General features: G+C 38.8%; 1 protein-coding gene across 2 annotated transcripts in view; it reads left to right on the plus strand.

Moving 5' to 3' along the window:
- The window catches only part of pcdh10b (protocadherin 10b), a 21,516-nt gene extending 13,137 nt beyond the window's left edge, over positions 1-8,379 (plus strand). The window contains exons 4-5 of one of the 2 annotated variants that reach the window (XM_058396979.1): positions 1,743-2,069; positions 7,036-8,379. In XM_058396979.1, the coding sequence (XP_058252962.1) occupies positions 1,743-2,069; positions 7,036-7,055 (347 nt within the window). In that variant the 3' untranslated portion in view covers positions 7,056-8,379. The remainder of the gene's footprint in view (positions 1-1,742; positions 2,070-7,035) is intronic. The other variant, XM_058396980.1, reaches the window with a different exon arrangement.
- The last annotated feature ends 16,048 nt before the right edge of the window (positions 8,380-24,427 follow it).

The following is a 24,427-nucleotide window of genomic DNA, read 5'->3' on the forward strand; positions in this document are numbered from 1 at the left end:
AGGACAGAGAGAGAGGGAGGCAGAGAAAGACAGGGAGAGAGAGACAGAGGGAGAGAGAGAGAGAAAGATACAGACAGACAGACAGAGGGAGGGAGAGAAAGAAAGAGACAGATAGACAGAGGGAGAGAGAGAGAGACAGAGACAGATAAACAGAGAGAGACAGACAGAGAGAGAGAGAGTTTTATCTGACGTTCTCACTCTTCTACCTAGCTTTGATCAGAAACAGAGTAAGAAGAGAAGGCGGGCTCGGCGTGTGTCTCCTCAGACTCTTTGATCAGGATAATTCCACAGATTAAGTCACCGCAGAAAAGGAAGCGGAGCAGGAGTTGACCCCGCCGTTCCTCCTCACAGCCCGCGGCGCAGAAGCAATTTCATGCTCGCGGCTTTAAATACGCTCAAATTGAATGACTGGTATTACATTTCATCAGGTTTCTAATTCTCCAGTAAAAAACGTGCGAGAACGTGGGCGATGACGAGTCCTGACGTGTCGTCTGTACCGGAGTCAATACGGATTGAAATGAAATCTCTTCACTCTCTGAGTTTAAGCTGAAGGAAAGAAAACTGTCATGCTAGCGGTTTTGTTCGGAAAACGTAGCATTACCTCAGTTACCTCAGTCTGAAGTGCTGCACTGACACTGACACTGACACTGGAGACTCCTTCCATCCATATATCCCATTTCCAGGTTCCAAATTTTGTCTGATTAATAACATTTATATAACACATGATGTTTTCAGGAAGTTTCAATCTTTAGCTTCTTAGCTTCAAAGCTACTATACACTCCAATATGGCCATTCTGTAAAACAGGAATTGTTTCTTTCCCTCAGCACTAAGCTCCACCTCCCAAAATCCTAGATATGGAAATATAGCTAAAGTAAAACGTTCAGCTAAATACTTGCTGTTATTTTGCTACTTGATGTCTGATAAAGTCACAGTTTTATGAACCATAATCTTAAAATGTAGATAAAAGCTGAAATGTTATGATTTCTGAGGTTTTTTCCCCCACCTCAGGGTAGTTTTAGCTCCGCCTCCCAAATCAGGAAGGTCTGTAAAAGCTGGAATTTTCCACACATTCATTGTTATTTTGCGATTCTATTTGTTATATATGAGATTATGGAGTTTATTCGACTTATAATATGACTCGATTTTGGTGAATTTATTTATTTATTTATTTATTTATTTATTTATTTATTTATTTATTAGATCCATGGTTGTAAAATTCCGAGAGAGTCCGGAAAGAGCCAGGAGGTCTTTTCTTTTATTCCGATTGTAGAAACTATTAAAGTTCCCTTTAATACAGAGTTTTAATAATTATTAGGCTCTGCTCACTTGAATTGAATCCATTACCATCAGAATGATGAAGCTTATAATTAATGTTAATGTTAATCTAATGGCGGTTTTAACAGAATCAGTGGAAAGATCAGGAGTTAAAGCTCTACCGCTCTGGTAAATGGCTAAAAAAATTCTTTTCTTTTATTTATTTCTGATAATATTTGAAAAGTCGTCATGAAACAAATCTGTAGGAGTGTGTGATTTTATTCGTCTGTAAGAAAAAAGTCGAACCTACAGTAGATTAGCTTGGTGGTGAAGGAGTTCAGCTCGACCAGGTGGATGGAAAATTGTGCAAATCTCATTTAAACTTTATGCAGCAGCAGCAGCGGCGGCTGACCGCGGACCGTCGGCACCTTGTTTTTGTTCACTTCCTGATTAGTTTTCTTGACCCCCGTCCTCTCTGTTCCTGCAGGAGCGGATCTATTTTCGAACTGCACGGAGGAGTGTAAGGCGCTGGGCCACTCGGACCGCTGCTGGATGCCCAGCTTCGTGCCCACCGAGTCTCGGCAGGGCGCCGACTACCGCAGCAACCTGCACGTGCCTGGCATGGACGCCGTGCCCGACTCTGAGGTATTTGAGGGTGACGCGTTCACGGGCGATCAGTCATTCTCCACGTTCGGCAAAGAGCCGCTCCACACATACCAACACCAACAGCACCTCCAAGCCTCCACGCTAGACACCAGAGAGCTCCATGCGCTCCTGTCTAACTCGCGCACGCCTTACAAAGCCAACTATCTGTGTGAGTATCCGAGAACAGGCAGAGCGCCCACTCGTTCTCTCTCTCTCTCTTTCTCTCGTTCTCTCTCTCTCTCTTTCTTTCCCTCCCTCTATCTGACCTGCTCAGAGCTAAATTTAGTCCCACGGAGCTCCTCCTGTAACCTCTGGCGTGAAGTGCTGTTCGATTTTCCTTCCTTGCCTGCACTCCCCTCCTTCCTTCATCACATCCATCCTGCACATCTCCGCAGTAGGCATGTGCTGCTTTTATAACAGCTCAGTCACCACCACCATTTTACCATCATCATCATCATCATCATCATCATCACTAATTGATGCTGTATCGGTTAAACTCTGGAGTCGATTTCAGTCCTGAGAAAACAAACACAGGTTCTCCGGATTTCACAGTGATACTTGGAATGTTTATTCAAATTTAGTCAAAACATGGAAGACAGATTTCCTTACGCCAGCCACTAAATGGGTCAGTCTCGCTCAGGAACACAAACACCCGATCATGCTGGACGTTTTGTCCTTTGTGTTCATTCGAGGAAAGAACCTAGAGCTTAGATTCGAATGAATATATAGATAAATAAACAAATAAATAAAGATTTACTAGCACTACTAGGTGGCTGTAATAATAAACTGCACTACAGCGCTGTACTCAAACCCTACTTTAGTTTTCAAGGTCACTTACAAATTAGAAGTGACAACTTAGACGGCATTACAGTGCAGAAAGGACTTTACATGAATATTATTTACATGAGAAATAATTCACTAAAAAGGAAAAACTGTAAATCTATACAAGCATCAGCGCTGAGATGGAAAGTGCTTAGGCTCTAGTACTTAAGCCATTTTAATAGTTTAAACTCAACTAATAATCTAATGAAATTAGAAAAAAAAAATCATTTGATGAATTTGTACATTTATAAATAAAATAAAAGAAATGAATGAATAAATAAATAAATAAATAAATAAATAAATAAATAAATAAATAAATAAAATAAAAATTCTTCAGGTTGCCTGTCATTATAATAAATTTTATAATTTTATGAAAAAAAAAAAATTTATTAAGCAAGATATGACATCTAACCCCCACCCCTAACTCCACTTCTTAACTCCGCCCCTTAACCCTGCCCCAACTTTAACCTTTGTAACTAAAATGAATTAAATTCCTATAAAAAATTTGCCAGTATAATAACTTTTATATTCTTTTATTTAACTTTTTTAATTTAATAAGCAAGATATGACATCTAACCCCCACGCCTAACTTCACTTCTTAACTCCGCCCCTTGACCCCACCCCTAACTTTAATCTTTGCAACTAAAATGAATTGAATCCATATATATATATATATATATATATATATATATATATATATAAATGCCAACCATGATAAAAAAAATATTTATTTATTTATTTACCCTCCCGGTTTAGACTCATTAAATTAAGTAAAAACTTTTTATGAATAATTATAGTTATGTTATATATTTTTTTTCATCATTATTTTTCTTTAAACATACAGGATCGGTCAGAAAAATGCAAATAATAATAATAATAATAACTAAATAAAAGCGTCTCTGACTACAATATTGTTCCATGCCTGCTTTCCTCTTCCCTTCCCTTCATCTTTTTTTCTTTCCATCCCTGATTAATGTGAAAAATATCTCCTCATTTAAATTCACTGATTCCGAGCGCTCTAGTTTAGCACAAGCATTTATAATCCATGTCATGCTAGCATATTTATAATATAGAAATCAATTATTCATTCTTTTCCTTTTAAACACTAAAACCTCAGCTTCGGGTCTCTTGTTTAATTAAAAAAAATTATAATTTTTTTTTCTGTTTCTGATTCTAAAAGTGTTTTTTTTTCTTTCTTGGGATTCTGGGAAGACTTTGGGTGTTGGGGTATTTTTATGCGCGTAATGCATTATACTCCGCTTTAGGATCGCGTCCCTTTGAAGAGCGAAAGCATGAAAGGTGGTTTCTTTTCCTCTTTTGAAAAGAAGAAGCCAGAAAAAGATCATCCTTTTATCCACGTAGATAGTGGAGAGAGAGAGAGAGAGAGAGCAGACACAATAGAGGAGATGGACTGTTCTGGAAATAAACAGGAGACAAAATATATCTCTGGAGAATCTATAAGATCTATTAGAAATGAAATAAAAATAAAGCTAAATCGGACACACGGAGCCAGCGTCCCTAGGATAGCCTCACGTAGGGACAGCGGCAGGTTCACACGCTTTCACACGTGACTTGTGCGAAGCCGGCTCTACCTGATCGCCCGAGGCTTTGTGATGTTTCGTCTTGTTCACTTTACAAAAGCAGCGTAAACAGATTCATGCGGGAGAAAGAAAAAGAAAAAGACGAAGACAAAAAGGACCTGGGATACATTGTCTACCTCTGGTTTTATTAAAAACACAGAGAACGTAGGAGAGAGATTGTTTTTATTTTTTATACGTGAAGGACAGGACGTACCGAGGCTCTGTAGAAATCATGAAACGCACTTGTAGTTTTTTTCCAGGCGAGTATCAGAGACGTGAAGGACAGAAGGTACCTGCTTTTTTCTCTCAAATAATTAAAGGCTGATGTGTGTAGAAGTGAAGGACACAAACACTGGGTTTTTATTAAAAAACTACACATGTGGGGTAATAAAAAGAGAGAATTCCTCCAGGCAAATGTTCAGAGAAGATTTCTCAAACAAAATGACTTTAATGACGTAAACTTATTCAAACCAGGAGCAAATTTCCTCAACGTCTCAGGAGAGTGAAGAGTCTCTCTCTCTCTCTCTCTCTCTCTCTCTCTCTCTCTCTCTCAGTTCTCTCACTCCTGGTTCTCTCTCAGTTCTCTCTCTCTCTCTCTCTCTCTTGGTTCTCTCTCTCTCTCTCTCCCTCTCTCTCTCGGTTCTCCCTCTCAGTTCTCTCTCACTCCCTCTCTCTCTCTCTCTCTCTCTTTCACTCTCTCTCGGTTCTCTCACTCTCTCTCGGTTCTCTCATTCCTGGTTATCTCTCGGTTCTCTATCTGTCTATTGTTTCTCTGATCATTCTCTCTCTCTGTCTCTCTCTCTCTCTCTCTCTCTCTCACTCACTCTCAGGAGAACTAAATAATGAACATATCGTTCGATTCGTTTCTTTCTCTCGTCATACTTTAGTGCATTTTTTGTAAACGGTTTGTTTTCTTTCTTTCTTAAAATAAATAAGTCGCCACATTCCTGTGACGACACCCGAAACTTCCCTGAACGTTAAACGTTACAGACCCCGCTGTTAAACGTTCTGAACCTGCTGTTGCTATGGGAACCATGAGGTATTAATACAAACCTGTCATCTAAGTGTCACATTCTGACCAATCGGGAGCCAGAATTCAGTAGCGCTGTACTTTAAACTATTTCAAAGCCTCTTTATGAGCGATTTAATGCGTAATAAATAAAATATTAATGAAAAGTAAAATAGACAATGACATCACGTGAACGTCGGATCTCTGGTCTTATCTCCTGACATGATTCTGAGTAATCATTCTGAGAGTTTTGTCTCATCTGATAAACTTCCTCTGATTTTTATTTGACAACTTTGTCCAGCTAAGTCTCTTCATCATCCATCACAGCTAAAACTCAGGAGCTTTAGTTCCTTTAGTGTCCCAAACACACTACACACTCACACTATACACTATGAGCTCCAGTGTCTAGCGTATGAATGTTAGACGAGTTGTATCAGTGTACAACGTATTTTTTATGTCGTTTGGTGGAATTTGCTGAATTTGTGTTTTTCTTTTATTTGAATGTGAACAAATGTGTCACTTTTGGTTCGTCTGCTTTCGTTTGTTTGAGTCTCTTTACTGATAATTAAACAAATGAAAATGAATCGGGTGGCTTAGTGGTTAGCACTGTTGCCTCACAGCAAGAAGGTCCTGGGCCCGAATTCCGGGTTTGAACAGGCAGGAGCCTTTCTGTGTGGAGTTTGCATGTTCTCCCCGTGCCTGTGTGGGTTTACTCCGGGGACTCCGGTTTCCTCCCACAGTCCAAAAACATGTACATCAGGTTGATTGGTAATTCTAAATTGCCCATAGGAGTGAGTGTGTGGTTGTCTGTCTATATGTGTGGCCCTGTGATGGACTGGTGACCTGTCCAGGGTGTACCCCTGCCTTTCACCCAATGTGTGCTGGGATAGGCTCCAGCAGATCCCCGTGACCCTAATTAGGAATAAAGCGGGTATAAAAAAATGGATGGATGGATGGAAACTAATCTGAGGGATGTGTAGAGATCAACAAAACAAAACTAAAAAAATTTCCTGTATTTATTGGTCACATGACATTTATAGATACATTACTGAATAATTACAGAAATGATTTGTTTGTAGATCCAGGTTTTTTTTTCTCTTTCAAGGCCTTGGGGTTTTTTTTCACCTCAGTTTAAACAAAACATGCAACACTTTGGTTCACTTCCTCTATTTGGGTCCATTTTTTTTTTTATGTCAGTTTTGATCACCAGCCAGTGACAGATGATAAGATTTCCCCGATCACCTCATGTACAGATCGGTTTTAATCCAGGCTAAAGACATGTTCTTAAATCTGTTGTCTCTTTAGTCGAACCTCAGACCAGAGTTTTGTCAGATTTTCCATTTTTTTTCTCGCCTTAAGAGTTAAAGCTGTGCTGCTTCTTGCTAACGAGACAAGCCGTGACTCTGAATGGTGGTCTGAATGGTTTATTTTAAACGTAACTGTAACAATTATTATTATAGTAATAAAAGTATCATGTTGTTTAACGGATAAAAATATGGTAAATATAAAAATATGGGAAAGCTAGCTTTGTAGGCGTGAACTAGCCGTGTAGTTATGGAAAACAAAAGGTAAGAATGGGAGGCATCTTTAATTTGCATATTCATGAATATTCATCTTTTAAAATGATCCTACTCTGGTTTCTTTAGTGATGAATGACATGTTTAGCATTGTTTTTTTTACATATCATGCGTGTCCTGACGTGTGTATGTCTTCTGGTTTCACAGCGCGGAAAAGGATTTGTTAGCTCGTTCCGCGTGGACATCCCAGAGACAGCGTGATTTTTGCACAATCAGTCCAACTGACGGAGAGACAGCGTCATGTTTCGAGCATCGACTCAGACTCTACTTCCTGAAGTGTGTATACTGAGGGCAGACGCAGAGCCCCCCCTCCCCTCCCGGGGGGCCCCCCCGAAAGACACAGAGACGGAAAAACCCGAATTTCAGGAGAGATGCCCGAACACACTTCTCAGCGGGACTGAGACGGATTTAAGAAAAGAAAAAATATGAAAAATTCACACACGTGAGGACCGGAGGATGAGGACAGCGAAGGACAATCGCTTCTCTCGGAATCCTGCGTGTGCCTGTTTACAGCGCTACTGTACAAACGAGAAAACAAAACAAAACAACAATGGAGATATTCAACGAGCCCTTTAGATGTTTGTACACACACACACACACACACACACCACCGGGAAGCCAACTGTACAGGAAACTTTGTGCATTACAAATGCAATATTACTCTTTTAGACATGACTGTTTTTTCTATTTCGTACGTGGGCGTGCGTGTGTGCGTGTGCGGTCAGGTGTTTTTTCCCTAAATCTGTACATTTTTTAATTTTTATTTTTATTTTTTCCGGAAAGCAGCGTACCGAGCGGAGCTGTCCTCCGTTTTCTTTTTTTTAATTTCATTTTAATATTATTTTTTAAATATTATTTTTTTATTTTTTTAGTTGATGTTTGTTTGTTTTTTTGTTGTTGTTTTTAGGAGAGCGGTGGCCTAAAATCGTACTCTTTCAGACATTGCGTAGGTTATATCACGTGTGAGAAGTCTCAATTGTAATCTTTTAAGCTTCAAAAATAAATATAAATCTATATCTATAAATCTATATATATATAATTATCCTCTTTTTATTATTTTTAATTTTTTTTTTTTGGAAAGTGTGCTCTCCATATGCGGTTTAGTGTCCCGGGAATTCGTCCGTCCCGGGAAGTTTGACGTTTGACGACGGAAAGCCTTATCTCTACACTTCTCCACACACACACCCATCCTTTTACACTTTTGGATATTCATCAGATATTCATGTTTAAAAACAAAAAAAGTAAAAAAAGTAATAATCTAGATTGGAAAACATGGTATTTCTGTGTTATTGTAGCCAAAAAAAAGTCTGTTTTAAAGTGAGAGGCCAAATACGGAAGGTGCAGCAAGTGCAACACACACACACACCACACACACCACACACACCACACACACACACCACACACACACACCACACACACACACCACACACCAAACACACCTTATTGCCGAAGGTGACCAATAAACTGACGAGTGTATACTGTAATCTTTAACAGACTCCTGTGTGGTTTATTTTATTTTATTGTGGTTTATTTATATTTATGAAATATAGTGTAAAATACATAAGATGCAATTTTCATTAATAATTAATGAATAAATTAAATATACTCCTTATTCAAATGTTATAAACTTTTTTTAACACTGTTAATAAATTGTAAGATCATGAACTGGAGGTTAACATTCTACATTCTGTGCCTGTGAAGGAGGCATGGCCTGTGTGTGTTTTAGAGTGAAGGAGGTGTGGCCTGTGTGTGTTTTAGAGTGAAGGAGGAGTGGTTTATGTGTGTTTTATAGTGAAGGAGGTGTGGCCTGTGTGTGTTTTAGAGTGAAAGAGGAGTGGTTTATGTTTGTTTTAGAGTGAAGGAGGCGTGGCCTGTGTGCATTTTAGAGTGAAGGGGGTGTGGCCTGTGTGCGTTTTAGAGTGAAGGAGGCATGGCCTGTGTGCGTTTTAGAGTGAAGGAGGTGTGGCCTGTGTGCGTTTTAGAGTGAAGGAGGCATGGCCTGTGTGCGTTTTAGAGTGAAGGAGGTGTGGCCTGTGTGCGTTTTAGAGTGAAGGAGGTGTGGCCTGTGTGTGTTTTAGAGTGAAGGGGGTGTGGCCTGTGTGCGTTTTAGAGTGAAGGAGGTGTGGCCTGTGTGCGTTTTAGAGTGAAGGAGGTGTGGCCTGTGTGTGTTTTAGAGTGAAGGAGGAGTGGTTTATGTGTGTTTTATAGTGAAGGAGGCGTGGCCTGTGTGTTTTTTAGAGTGAAAGGGGAGTGGTTTATGTTTGTTTTAGAGTGAAGGAGGCGTGGCCTGTGTGCGTTTTAGAGTGAAGGAGGTGTGGCCTGTGTGCGTTTTAGAGTGAAGGAGGTGTGGCCTGTGTGCGTTTTAGAGTGAAGGAGGTATGGTCTGTGTGTGTTTTAGAGTGAAGGGGGTGTGGCCTGTGTGTGTTTTAGAGTGAAGGAGGTGTGGCCTGTGTGCGTTTTAGAGTGAAGGAGGTGTGGCCTGTGTGTGTTTTAGAGTGAAGGGGGTGTGGCCTGTGTGCGTTTTAGAGTGAAGGAGGTGTGGCCTGTGTGCGTTTTAGAGTGAAGGAGGTGTGGCCTGTGTGTGTTTTAGAGTGAAGGGGGTGTGGCCTGTGTGCGTTTTAGAGTGAAGGAGGTGTGGCCTGTGTGTGTTTTAGAGTGAAGGAGTAGTGTTTTGTGTGTGTTTTAGAGCAAAGGAGGTGTGGTTTATGTGTGTTTTAGAGTGAAGGAGATGTGGGTTGTGTGTGTGTGTTTTAGAGTGAAGGAGGTGTGGCCTGTGTGTGATTTAGAGTGAAGAAGGCATGGCCTTTGGGTGTTTATGAGTGAAGGAGGCGTGGCCTGTGTGTGTGTCTCAGTCACAGTGAAAGAGGTGTGGCCTGTGTGTGTCTTACAGTGAAAGAGGCATAATCTTTGTGTCTTACAGTGAAGGGGGCGTGGCCTAAGTGTGTTTTACGTGTATCTCAGTTGCATTAAAGAAGGGGTGGCATGTGTGTGTCTTAGTCATAATGAAAGGGTGTGGCCTTTGTAACTGTCAATCATAATTTCGGAGGTGTGAGCTCTGCACCTGTCAGAGTCAAGTGAGGAGGCGTGGCCTCTGTAACTGTCAGACTTAGTGAAGTAGGTGTGGATTACCGTGGATTAGTCCAAGGCCACATAGTTTTTTAGCTCAATCCTATGAAATGAGGCGTGGCCTCTGTGTCTCAGTCTAAGTGAAGGAGTCGTGATCTCTGTGCATTAGTCCTAATAAACGAGGTGTGGCTTCCATCCCTCAGTCTTACTAAAGGAGGCGTGGCCTCTGTGTCTCACCCTGTGTGAAGGAGTCGTGACCTCTGTGCATCAGTCCTAATAAACAAGGCGTGGTTTAGTGAGGGAGGTGTGGCCTCTGTGCCTAAGTCTAAGTGAAGGAGGCGTGGCCTTTGTGCCTTAGTCTTAGTCTAAGTGAAGGAGGCGTGGCCTCTGTGCTTCAGTCTTAGTAAATGAGGCATGGCCTTTTTGACTCAGTCTAAGCTAAAAAGGCTTAGCCTCTGTGCCTCAGACTAAGTAAAGGAGGTGTGGCCTCGTGGGCTCAGTCTAAGTGAAGGGGGCGTGGCCTCTGTGCCTCAGCCTTAGTAAAGAAAACATGGCCTCTGTGCCTCAGTGTAAGTAAAGGAGGCATGGCCTCCGTGCCTCAGTGTAAACAAAGAGGCGTGGCCTCTGTGCCTCAGTCTTAGTAAACGAGGCGTGGCCTCTGTGCCTCAGTCTAAGTGAAGTAGGCGTGGCCTGTGCTCTTGTTAAGAATACGTTAGAAACAGCTTTGAATCCAGTTTAAATCTCTTTAACTGTACATTTCAGGTCAGATCTCATTAAGATTCAGTGTCTGGTCTCAGAATAACGGACATGCACCTCTAATTAAAACTGCTGAAGGAGGAAAAAAGCACAAAACGTTTTCCAGCGCATTAAAAAGCTTCAATTGGACTCCATTCTGGCAGAACTGAACTTAATGCAGCGAGGCAGAGAGGAGTGCAGCCGTGGATTCATATCTCATTTCCCCTAAAATGAAATCCATTATGTCTGACCTCCACTCACATTAATCTCTCTCAGCAAGACGGAGTTTTAATTGCGGCCTGCAGGAGTGGACACGTGGCTGTGACACGTGAAGATCGTCAGGGTTTAATTAACAGAGTTCAAGGAATAAAGTAGAGGAATTAAGGTGTGACTCAAATCCGGGTTGCTTCAGCTTCTGTGAAAACGGAGAATCGGGATTTATGGATGTGTGTATTTTTTTTTCTTCAGTGTAAACACACCATGGAGTCTGTTCTGGAATGTTCTTTACTAACAGAGACACAGAAGTGAGAAAACATCCGAGGTGCTTCACCATAACCCTGCACCAAATATTTATTTATTTATTTATTTATTTATTTATTTATTTATTTATTTATTTATTTATTTATTTATTTATTTATTCATTTATTTTTTTTATTTTTATTTTTTATTTTTATTTTTTTTAAAGGTTTTATAGCATTTTATTTTTCCAGAATTTTGAACGAAACATTTGCTGATTTGCTGTTTTTATTTATTCTATTTCATATATATATATATATATATATATATGTATATGAACAAAAGTAGAACAATAAACATTTTCATTAATTTTACTTTTTAATTTAAATTTTTTTAATTAAATAATTTTTAAAAAGTTATACCGAAGTTTAATTTTCCAGAATTTTGAACAAAAGTACACCAAGAAACACTCATGATTTTTATTTACTTTATTTTATTTTTTTCCAAAACAGCTGAAACCTGGATTGCTTTGTTAAGGAACATAATTGTTCTTTCTTTCTTTCTTTCTTTCTTTCTTTCTTTCTTTCTTTCTTTCTTTCTTTCTTTCTTTCTTTCTTTCTTTCTTTCTTTCTTTCTTTCTTTCTTTCTTTCTTTCTTTCTTTCTTTTCTTATTGGACCTCACTGTGTATCTGTTCTCCTTCCTCAGTGAACACTTGAACGCAAATGAGAAACAAAGCATAACAAAAAACCAACAACAAAAACAAGAAACCAACAAAAAATAAACAATCAAGATAATTAAGATCTAGACATTACAGTGTTCCTCAAATGAAAAAAATATTCACAAATCATTTTTTTTGTTTTTTTATATTTCTATATTTAAAAGAACTTATTTATATTTGTACAGGCAAGTTAGTAGAGGATTTTATACATATGTTATCAAACTTCTAGAAAATTCTGTCTGTAGAACTGAATCTGAGAAAGAAAGAAAGAAAGAAAGAAAGAAAGAAAGAAAGAAAGACAAGGAGATTCAGGCTGATTCAGTCTGTCGTCTGTTCTCACCTCGGAATATTTCTCACAGTTTGTGTGTGTGTGTGTGTGTGAGAGAGAGAGAGAGAGAGAGAGAGAGATCTTCTCAGTGAGATACATGTGTTTGAGACTCATCAGGCCCCTGAGACAAGGTGAAGAAAAAAACTTTAAGTGGTTAAGTGGAGTGGGACAGGAATGTCGGAAAGGAGAGAGAGAGAGAGAGAGAGAGGATGAGGATCATATTCCCAGGTGTAGTTTGAGTGGGGGAAAAGAGAGGCAGATAAAATGACAAAGAGAGGAGGGACAGAAGAGGAGAGAGGGGGAGAGTTGGAGAGAGGGAGAGGGAGAAGGAGAGAGAGAAGGGGGGGGCTAGAGAGAGCGAGAGAGAGAGAGACAGAGAGAGAGAGAGAACAAAGAAGAAAGAAAAAAAGTATGAAGAAACAAATCAGACACGTTAGTTAAAGAGAAAGAAAGAAAGAAAGAGTTCCAGCATCAGAAACACGAGACTGTGTGTGTAAGCAGTGTAATGTGAATAGTGTGTGAGTGTCTGTGAATAGTTTATGGAGTATATGTAAGATTTCTAGCTGAAGGATAAGACAGTGTTGGAGATGAGCAGCAGGATGGATAAACCCCTGGCAGATATTTGGAGGCGGAGCTCAGTTTTCTGCTCCTGCGTGTGATGAAAGTAGGACGTCGGGTGAGTTTGAAGCTCCGATGTGACATTTCTCCTCCTCGTTCAGGGAATCAGCTCCACATCCTCTGGGACGTCGCTACCTTTGATTGGATTTGTCCTGAATACATTTATAGAATGTCATTATTCACACCAAGAGTGATGTTTAATCTGCAGAGTCGCTCTCGCTGACTGGAAGGTTGCAGCCTGGAACAAAGTTTCGGCTCCTGAGACGTGAAACTTTTTAAAGTTCAACGTGAAGTTTCCGGCTCGGGGTCCAAGCTTCCGTCTCCCACTCGGCTCAGTGTCTGAGTCTGAGTCTGAGTCTAAGTCTCAGTCGACTTTCACGTCTTTCACACGTTTAAAACTTTTTTACAGATGGAGTTTGGAGTAGAGCATAATCAAATGGTCACAGATACAAAAATGCTGAAATAAAAAAAAATGGCAAAAATGTTTAAAAAATTAATAAATTAATTAATAATAAATAAATAAATGAATGAATGAATGAATAATAATAATAATAATAATAATAATAATAATAATAATAGAAATAGAAAACTATAAAATTATAGCTAGTTAGATTAATTGGTTAATTAATGAATTAATTATATTTTTTATATTTATACCTAATAACATAAATTCAATAAAAAAATTCAAATCGTTCTAGCTGAGTTTTTATAGAAAATGTAGAAAAAAAATGAGCTAAACAAACTAACAAAAAATAAGTAAAATAGATAAAATTAATAAAAGTTAAGAAAATAAAAAATAAAAGCAAATCAATAAATAATCTCATGTAAAAATGTGAATTATTCGGTGTAGCAGAGATTTTATTCTGGAAATAAAATGCAGGAATTAAAATAGCCACAAATGATCTGACAAAAAACGTTACACAATGAAGTAAAAGTTTAAATACATAAAAAATGAAATAAATAAAATAAATTCAATAAAAAAACAGAAATAATGTTAATCTTTTCTATTTTTGAAAAAAAAAGAAGCAAAAAATAAAATGCTGTAATTCACATAAAGGTAAATAACGAAGTAAATAAGTGAATGAAGGCAGTTTAGTGATCCCTGAGGGGAAATCTGAGATAATAATGTTAACAAACAAATAAACAAACAAAAACAAACAAATCCTAATGACTCCTTTTGTTCTAATAAAAACAGAACATGAAAAGAAATGAAAAGGAACTGATCCGGTTAGATGTTTGGTGTCTGGAAGGCAGTGGTCAGATGTGGAGTAAGAGACGGTCAGTTAAATTCCGCTGGACTGAGATCAGACCTGTGTGTGATTGGATCTGCATCTAAGGAAAAACTTTTACGCCTTTTTTCAGAGTTTTAGTTTCAGAAGCTCCACATGGGGCTGATGGTATCACTGCACCGGGGGTTTATGTTTAAGTGGGGTGTGTGTGTTTGTGTGTGTGTGTTTGTGTGTGTCTATGTTATCAGGTTGTTATCAATGTATAAACACACCAGGGGAGACACAAACACACACACACACACACACACATACAGAGCCATCTTTAGTCTTTATTGGTGGTTGGATTGGGGGAAGAGACAAGCTGCTAACCCCCTTACCTCCTTAATACAGTACACCACAGGGGAGAGAGAGAGAGAGAGAGAGAGAGAGAATGTGGACTAAACAGAAAGAAGAAAGTATGAAGAAACAAATCAGACACATTAGTTAAAGGGAAAGAAAGACAGAAAGAAAGAAAGAAAGAAAGAAAGAAAGAAAGAAAGAAAGAAAGAAAGAAAGAAAGAAAGAAAGAAAGAAAGAAAGAAGTCCAACATCACAATCTCCTTGGAGGATCTCGGCATCTGCACGCTGAAATTCATTTGTTAACCAAAACTCATTAAAACTCCAGAGCTTTAGGGAAATGACCCGAGTCTCAGAGTCTCAGAGTCAGTCGAGGGTTTAGTTAACGCTCACAAACCTCCACACCCTGATCACACCCTCATCTCCACCTCTTTAATTAAAAAAATGATTTATTTATTTCTTTGCTTATGCTTATAATCTTGAGTATAGTGCGATATATGATACACTATATTGCCAAAAGTTTTGGGACATCTGCCTTTCCATGCACATGAATGTAATATGGAGTTGTCCCGCCCTTTACAGCTATAACAACTTCAGCTCTTCTGGGAAGGCTTTCCACAAGGTTTAGGAGTGTGTTTATGGGAATTTTTGACCATTTTTCTAGAAGCGCATTTGTGAGGTCAGGCACTGATGTAGGACGAGAAGGTCTGGCTCACAGTCTCCACTCTAATTCATCCCAAAGGTGTTCTGTGGGGTTGAGGTCAGGACTCTGTGCAGGCCAGTCAAGTTCCTCCACACCAAACTCACTCATCCATGTCTTTATGGACCTTGCTTTGGTCACTGGTGTGAAGTCATGTTGGAAGAGGAAGGGGTCATCCCCAAACTGTTCCCACAAAGAGCATGAAATTGTCCAAAATGCCTTGGTATGCTGAAGCATTAAGGCAGAGCCCAACCCCTGAAAAACAATTTGGATGGGTGTCCCAAAACTTTTGCCAATATAGTGTATTTATTTAACACAGATCTATAACATAAACAAACTGCCAGCTGAGGACATCATGAGTCCTGACCAAATCTCCATCTCCATGTGCAGAAATACAGCTCCAAACCTGGGAGGAACCTCCTGTCATAACTGCACTGCTCTCCAGCTCTTCAGTAAACAACCTGCCTCCTGCTTCACACAAATATTTCACATGTTGACTCATCACTACAGAGCAGCTGCTGCCATTTTTCTGAAACCTCAGTTCCATGTTTTTGTGAATAGTTGAGTCACTTGGCCTTGTTTCCATGTCAAAGGTCTGACCTTTTGGCTGTAATTTGTCCATGAAGACCACATCTGGCCAGATTTCTCCAGACAGTAGATGGACGTACCCGAGACCCACCAATTACTTTGCTGATGGCACTACTGCTGGACATTTTCTGATGTGTCCTTCATCAGCTACATTAAGTTTCCTTGCATCTACTCTCCTCAACATTGCCAAAAGTTTTGGGACACCCCTCCATATCATTGAGTTCAGGTGTTGTTTTTCAGGGGTTGGGCTCGGCCCCTTAGTTCCAATGAAAGGAACTCTTAATGCTTCAGCTTCATACCAAGACATTTTGGACAATTTCATGCTCTTTGTGGGAACAGTTTGGGGATGACCCCTTCCTGTTCCAACATGACTGCACACCAGTGACCAAAGCAAGGTCCATAAAGACATGGATGAGTGAGTTTGGTGTGGAGGAATTTGACTGGCCTGCACAGAGTCCTGACCTCAACCCCATAGAACACCTTTGGGATGAATTGGAGAGGAGACTGTGAGCCAGACCTTCTCGTCCTACATCAGTGTCTGACCTCACAAGTGTTCTTCTAGAGGAACGGTCAAAAATTCCCATAAACACACTCCTAAACCTTGTGGAAAGCCTTCCCAGAAGAGTTGAAGTTGTTATAGCTGCAAAGGGCGGGACAACTCCATATTACATTCATGTGCATGTAAAGGGAGACGTCCTAAAACTTTTGGCAATATAGTGTATCTATAGTGTAAGAGCACATGCTGAAGCCCTGGTCTGTTCTAAAATCTGGACCTGAGAGAAACATTTCAGGCAGTTGGTAGACCTCCTCATCCAGAGTGAATTACATTTCTCTCATTTTATACAGTTAAAGGCCTTGTTTAGAGGCCCAGCAGTGGCAGCTTGCTGGACCTGGGATTCAAACTCTCAACCTCCTGACCACATGTCCAACACCTTAACCACAGCCCCAACATTACTGATACCGGACTGATGACCTGTGACATGAAACCATTTTCCACAACCTCAGATCTTTGCTGTTCGAAAGTCTAAAGCTCCTGCACTCCCATGTTTCAACCTACATATAAAATTGACGATCGTTAGAACTTGCTTGGTGTAATTTAATTTAGTTTAATTTAATTTAAATTAATCATACACCTGATTCAGATCCTGAAAAATCACTGCAAGTTTACAAAGATATTAAAAAAATAAGCTATTACCGTTGCTATTATTTAAAGCATTCTCACTTTACACAATTTTTTAGCACCCGCTTCAAACTTTTGCACTGTACTCTGTGTGTGTGTGTGTGTGTGTGTGTGTGTGTGTGTGTAGAATTGTTTTATTAAATTAAATCTCATTTCATTTTCTCCCTGGCTGTAATGATTTACCACTTCATATAAAGATAGATGCAGGAATTAAGGAACAGATCTCAGTAATTAAATTAAGATTATTATTCATTTGGACACAAACGGAAACAGCAGAAATGTTCAAGAAGGTAGAGAAGTAAAGACTGTAAAAAAAGAAAGATCTGAAAGAACAACAACAACAACAACAGTAAGAATAATTTTAATCAGAAGGCTGATTAAAGGCTGACAAAAAAAAGAAGAAACATGGCTTGGGGGATTTAAGCAACATTTTTATATATCCCCCCCCCTCTCTCTTTTCTTTCTCTCTCTCTCTTTCTCCCCCTCCCTTTCTCTCCCTTTCCCTCCCTCTCTCTCTCCCTGTCTTTCTTTCTTTCTTTCTTTCTTTCTTTCTTTCTTTCTTTCTTTCTTTCTTTCTCTTTCTTCTCCAACAGATGTATGAAAAGTGTTCACTTTGCTTTCACTTAATATTCACACACCCACAGCCACACACACACACACACACACACACACACTGCTCTATATAAGAGAATCCCTATACAAACAAACTTGTATGGATAATAGATCATTCTTTGGCCCCACACACCACACACACACATAAACACAGAGAGAGAGCCATTCACACACTTCAAAGCACTCGCAAGTTCTTGAGAAAAAGAGTGATTACATTTAAACACTTAACATTTCAATCAACACCAGTTCAAACGGCCGAATGGGATTTTTTACCTGCTTAAAAGCAAGAGAAACAGAGAGGCGCTAACGCTAATTAACCTCCTGCAGCTTAGTTTATCTGTCTGTCTTAAGTGAGAGAGTGGCGTAAATCACTTCTCTCTCTGTGTCTGTGTGTGTTTGTGTGTGTGTGTGTGTGTGTGTGTATGCAAACCCATGTGGGTCAAGCAGAAATGCCACCTGGGTACTAATGAGTGAGTAATTAGAGTCTGGCACATTCACAGACAGCTACACCTCCATCCTAAGGACCCCAGCCACCATATGCTGTAGCAGTTGGAGGAGCGAGTTGCCAAAAAAAGTGGAGAGAAAAATACAAAAAAGGACGTGAGACAAAAAAAACCAAAACACTTAAAAACTATGAAACTCTTCTTTAACAGGAAGTTCACTCGCAGGATGAAATGGAGCCGCACAACATTTGCATGAAAATCACACACACAAACACACACACAGTGTATAGTTAGGTATATATATATATATATATATATATAGAAAAAAATGAAGCCATGTGTGCTTTATGTGGAAAATGACAGACTGAAAATATTGGCAAATAAATAAACCAAACAAAAAAAAACTAATAAATAAATAAATAAAATCTCATTCACTACTTGTGAAAAAACTTGTACAGGAAAATAATCAATTATTTAAAAATCTAAACAAAAAATATACATGCCCTACAGAAAATAAATAATCTATGTAAAAAGATGAATAAAAATACAGGAAAATGAAAATGAAATTAATTAAAAACATAAGTGTGCAAACATTTAAAAAACAAAAATAAAATAAAATAAAGTAATAAATATATAAATAAATTTACTGCACTCATTACTTGTGAAATATCTGCCGCTTTTGTGCATAAGGGAACTACACAGAAAAAATCAACACATGATATATGGAGCGTAAACTCGTCTTTTTGTGACCTTGAATGGAAAACACAGCTATAAAATGTGAGTAATACACTTAAGAGCGACGGACGTAAACGTAGTAATTTGTTAAGTGGCAGATCTATTGAGTGGAGTGTAACGCGATCCCTCAGGAATCCAGAGCTTCCACAAAGGCACAAAGGTGTGTTTGTAAAGAGCCAGGTAACATGAGAAGCCCGAGCCGCTTGATTCGGCCTGGATGGATTGTCCTCACATGCTTCCCTGTCTTTTTTTTTTTTCATCAAGCATGGCAGCATGTACAAAACGAATCTCTCACAGCCCTTGAGGTTCTGGGAAAAGAAAAAAAAAGAAAAGACACACTAACACCATAAGTTCCTGTTTGTGCTTTCAGCAATTGTTGCTTGATGGTGAGCAAATAAGCAGATGCTAGATGAAGACGCCAAATGTTAGAGAATATTCGAGAGGATTTGTGTGTCAGTGTGTTAAATGCTGTGGCATAAAAAGGGAAAGAAAGGATTAGGGTTGGCTTTCATGAACTACCTGGGAGTCAGACGTCAATTCCGGGTGACCTTTGCACCATTTGTAGGAGATAGGAGAGTGTAAAGCAAACAAACAGGCGCTCACACACACACACACACACACACACACACGACCATCTGGTCCTTGTTCTGCTTGTCAGGGTGATGCGTGACCACAAACAAACAGTCAGCACAGAGAGGAGGGTGGAGGATTTGCCCCCGCTGCCTTTTGGCTCCTTGATTTCTACATTTTTACCCCTCGCTAAGGCGCTAACACACACACACATCCACACACTCCGAGCAGGAAACGAGCTGTTTCTTAGTCTCACCGACACCAATAACACAGAAATCTAGACGGTTTTGGAGATTTACACTGATCTCATAAATCTATCATTTACAGGAAAATTATATACTGGATATATATTTATAACTTTATATACTCTAAAGTAGTGACTCATTAGCATCTGAATTCAAAATAATGCATATAATAATGTAGAAAAAATTATTTAAATAAATAAATAAATAAATAAAAATGCAAGAATGATGCATTAGAAAAATAATGAATCAATTTGAATAATTAATATATATATATTAAAAAAATAAATAAAAAAAATCATAGAAAAAATTATTTAAAAAAAAAACATAAACACAACAATAAGTGCTTTATCTGAAAGAAAGGTGTTAAAATATTTGTATAATAAATACATTTTATGAATAAATAAATAAATAAATAAATAAATAAATAAATAAATAAATAAATGGGAAAAATTGTTTTAAAAAATAAAGAAAAAAAATCATAAAAGCAACAATAAGTGCTTTATCCGGAAAAAAAAGGTGTGAAAATATTTTTATAATAAATAAATAATAAATACAATAAGTAAATAAATAAATAAATAAATCTCTTGTATTATGGATGGATATAAACAGTGTATTATTCCCATAATTCCCTTTTCAATCCTCATTTGGTTGAAGAAAAATAAAAGGTTGGAGATTTTGGAAGGAATTTGGAAGTTGTGACATTTAATGGACTTGAGGTTGCTTGAAGCCACAACATCGCTACCTTAGACTGACACAGAAGTAAATTCTGTATCCAATTTCATGATTCGTGTAAAACCTGAAACTGTCAATCATTTCAACACATCATCGGCGTAGTTTCGAACGGAAATATATCCAAATCAAACCTCACGTGGATTTTAACCGTGTATTGACAAGCGCTGGCTCAGGAGCGTTATGCTAATCATGGTGTTTCCTTTCTTCGACATAAGCTTTATTACAGGAGCAGGATTCCGCTCGGGCTCTAAAGCAGGTAAAAGACAACGCTAAGTTCTCCGGAGACGCTCGGATCGATGTTATCGGCCGTGGTGTTTTGTGAAGCTCTGCCAGCTGTGTCGCGGTCATTAGGCGCGGTGATTTGTGCGACACATTAAAAGTTGTAGCCGAGACTCCTTATTGACGTCTCCTCATGTCCCTTTATGCACCGATCTCCAGAGGGAGAGCCATTTATAACCAAAGCAAGCCGCCGCTAAAGTAGGGCCATATTTCTCCCAGTGTGCAGCAGGAAAAAAAAAAAACAAGAATCATGCGTTTATTTTTCTCGCTGCAGCAATAAGGGGTAGGGTGGAGATTTAAGTGTCATCGCTTGCAAAACGGCAAATCTCAGATCAACTTTACGACACCGGAGTGCCATCTCAGGGACAGTATTTGTGAATGCGCTGCTAAAAAGTTTATTACTGTCTTAGCACCCGGGTCTTTAATATTCAGGAAGGTGACACGTGGCCCAGTTTTGTATTTTAATAACTTTTATTTGCATCACGGTGATGTAGAATTCTTTATTCTGATTGGTCAGAAGGAAGGTGTTGAATCAGCAGCTTGAGCAGGGTCATTGCTCTTGTTCGTTTCTATAGTAACACTTTGATTCCCATATGGTCTAGAGGTTAGGAGTCCTGGCAGTGGTGGCTCAAGTAGCTAGGGCTCTGGCTCTGAGTTGTTGATTGGAGGATCAGGGTTCAAGCCCCAGCACCAAGAAACCCCTTAACCCTCCCTGCTCCAGGGGTGCTGTATCATAGCTGCCCCTGTGTTCGGACCACAGCTTCCTTAGCTGGGATATGTGAAGAAAAGAATTCTGCTGTGCTGTGATGTATGTGTGGCGATAATAAAGGCTTTATTCTGTTCATTCATTTTGTAATGTGTAAGGATTCTCCAGTGTCAGTGTTTTAAAAACAGTCTGATTTTAAAGCTGTAACTTTTCAGGTTTGTTATTTTTCTGATTGGTCGGAAGGAAAGTGCTTAATCAGCAGCTTGAGCAGGGTCATTGCTCTTGTTCGTTTCTATAGTAACAAGCTCAATCACTGAGATTTGTACACTTTGATTATGAAAAGGTGCCAGTAAAGATAGATAGATAGATAGATAGATAGATAGATAGATAGATAGATAGATAGATAGATAGATAGATAGATAGATACCTTATTCATCTCAAAGGAAAATGTAAAGCTTCCAGTATTAGCATTGCTGTAAGGAGTCTCCATTGTCAGTGTTTTAAAAACAGTTTGATTTTAAAGCTGTAACTTTTCAGGTGTGTTATTTTCCGCTTAAAGTGTGACACAGGGCAGTTTATTCCTTCGAGTCACGTGTTTGGTCAGAAAAAGAAAAGAAAAGACGTCTAGTTTGAACTGAAAATGGAGTTGAAATGGCCTTTTAATGTTCTTTTTCATTTCTCTGTAATCTGAGCTGAGAGCTTTTAAAAGGAAGTGTTCAATGTAACTGTAAATGGGCAAAAAAATATGTAATGCGTCCCGGTTTATTAAATAATAAAAAGATGTAATACGGGCAAATTGCTGTGAAATAAGACGGAATAATGAAATCCAGGGTTTTTAACAGAAACTCAGCTGCTGGGTTGTTGATTATTTTCCTATAACATGAGCAAAAAAATCAATGTTTTTCTCTCTCAAGGCGCTCTCCGGCTCTCGGGCGATTCGAAATCACAAACTTCTGGTCAGTTCCCTGTGCACACAGAATAATGGAACACTTAGCGAAGATAAAAATCGAGGTGGATTAAACATTGATAGGTTTTCTAGTTGACTTGTGGCCGCTGCGTTAGTGTTGTGTCAGTGGACCGGGTGGGGACGGGGGCCAGAGGGGAGAGGGAATTTAGTGAACCAATCAGGAGAAGGACAGCAGAGTCCTTATCCCAGAGATAACAGTAACAGCCACGACTTCTGAGATGCTAATCGAAATGGAAATAAGAGCAGATAAGAAAGAGGGAAGAAGAAGACATGCAGCGAGACGTACTTTGTGAAGTGTGTTTGTGTGTGTGTGTGTGTGTGTGTGTGGCCATGTTTTCATATCTTAGTGGGGACTACAGATTTGAATATTTGACAGTTTTAATCTTATGAGGATATTTTTAAGTCCCCACAAGGAACAACTGCAGGGGAACTGCTTTGTATGTGTCTGTGTATTTATATATATATATGTTAGTGAGGACCTGCTAAATGTCTCCACAGCAGAGGATATAGTGTTGACAGTTTCAACTTGTGGGGACATTTAGCAGGTCCCCATGAGGAAGGTGTGTGTGTGTGTATGTGTGTGTGATTCTGTGTGTGTGTGTGTGTATGTATTTATATGGAAATAAGCGCATAACATATATATATATATATATATATAGTTAGCGAGGACCTGCTAAATGTCTCCACAGTGGAGGATACACTGTTGACAGTTTCAACTTGTGGGGACATTTAGCAGGTCCCCATGAGGAAGGTCCTCAAAGTGTATGTATGTGTGTGTGTGTTGTGTCCAGCTAAATATCTCACAGATAATGGTATATTGTTAATAGGTTTGAATTGTGGGGATATTAAGCAGGTCCCCATGAAGAAGATCCTCACAATTATAGCTTGACAAAGAGTGTGTTTGTCTTTCTCACTTCCTTAGTGTGTGTGTGTGTGTGTTTGTGTGTGGTGGGGTCCAACCAAATATTGCTAATAGTTTTAAATTGTGGGGACATTTAGCAGATCCTTATGAGAATGATTCTCACAATAATAGCCTGACAAAGTGTGTGTGTGTCTTTCTTTCTTCCTTCTCCCTCACTGTGTGTATGTGTATGTGTGTTTGTGTGTAGACCCTAAAAATTCCTCCCTCCAGCACACACCACCCGTCAGATCATATCAGCTCGGAGAGACGGCTCGGTTTTCAATAGATTAATAGATTCTCAGTGGCATTCCTCAGGGATCGACTTGAGGACCTGTGCTGTTTTTAGTGAGTATCACTGCAGTATCACTAATTTTTTTTTTAGTTTCCTGCAACATAATCCACCTCTCAATGAATGCTGATGAAGAAATCAAGCTGCCAGGCCTGTAAGCAGGTCTCGGAGACACTTGGGTTGTGAAGTCAGATGAAACGGATACATCGGGTTGTTTTGGGGAATAAAAGCCCTTCGGACAGCGATTCCCTTCAGCTTGGCTGCTTTAATCTGGTTGATTCTCCCACTAAGGCTCAGATTTGCGATTGTACACCAATCAACGAAAGCTGCTGCAGCAAAATTGTTTGATAGCGCTCTCATAACTAGGTCTCAAGCGAGATCCGGAGGTATTCGGTGTTGGTGGATTGGAAGTGCGTAAAATTTAATCACAGCTTCCAGACAGAATGTTTACTGTGCAGGACTTTAATCGAATCAGTAAAAGAAAGATTCGAAGAAGATTTGCAGAAGCACATATACTTAGCGTGCTATTTAGCGCTTGGAACTTTTAACTATTAAAAAAAAAAGAAAAGAAAACACCTCAGGCAACAATATCTTATTTCATATGAGGCTTATTCACTGTATTTTTTTTTTTTCGCTTAAATGAGTTGAAAGAGTTTTTAACCAAAAAATTAGCAAACCTTAACAAAAATATCATCGATGCTAACGGAAAGACAACATTTTTTTAATCTAACTTTTTGAAAAATTATTTAAATGTAAATAAAATAATTTTAACTATTATTATGTAACATGTTTCAAACTTTTAAACCGAACAAAATAATGTATAATAATAATAATGATAACAATAATAATTATTATTGTTATTATTATTATTATTATTAAGAGCTACTTTTCTTCTTCACACTCACCAGGAAATTTGAGTGATGCAACTTCCTGTCTAACATGTAACTTGTGTCATGGGGTGAATGTGTGAAAAAGTTGAGTGAATGCCGTTTTTCATTACCGATAATGACCATCGTGTGGAAAGTCATCTAAGAAAGGAAAAAAATTTCTGAAATGTTTTAAAGTGTAGTTTCAGTGTAATGCACCAATGTTTTTTACTATAAGG

The sequence above is a fragment of the Hemibagrus wyckioides genome, linkage group LG08 (genome assembly GCF_019097595.1).
Source record: "Hemibagrus wyckioides isolate EC202008001 linkage group LG08, SWU_Hwy_1.0, whole genome shotgun sequence".
NCBI classification, from domain to species: Eukaryota; Metazoa; Chordata; class Actinopteri; order Siluriformes; family Bagridae; genus Hemibagrus; species Hemibagrus wyckioides.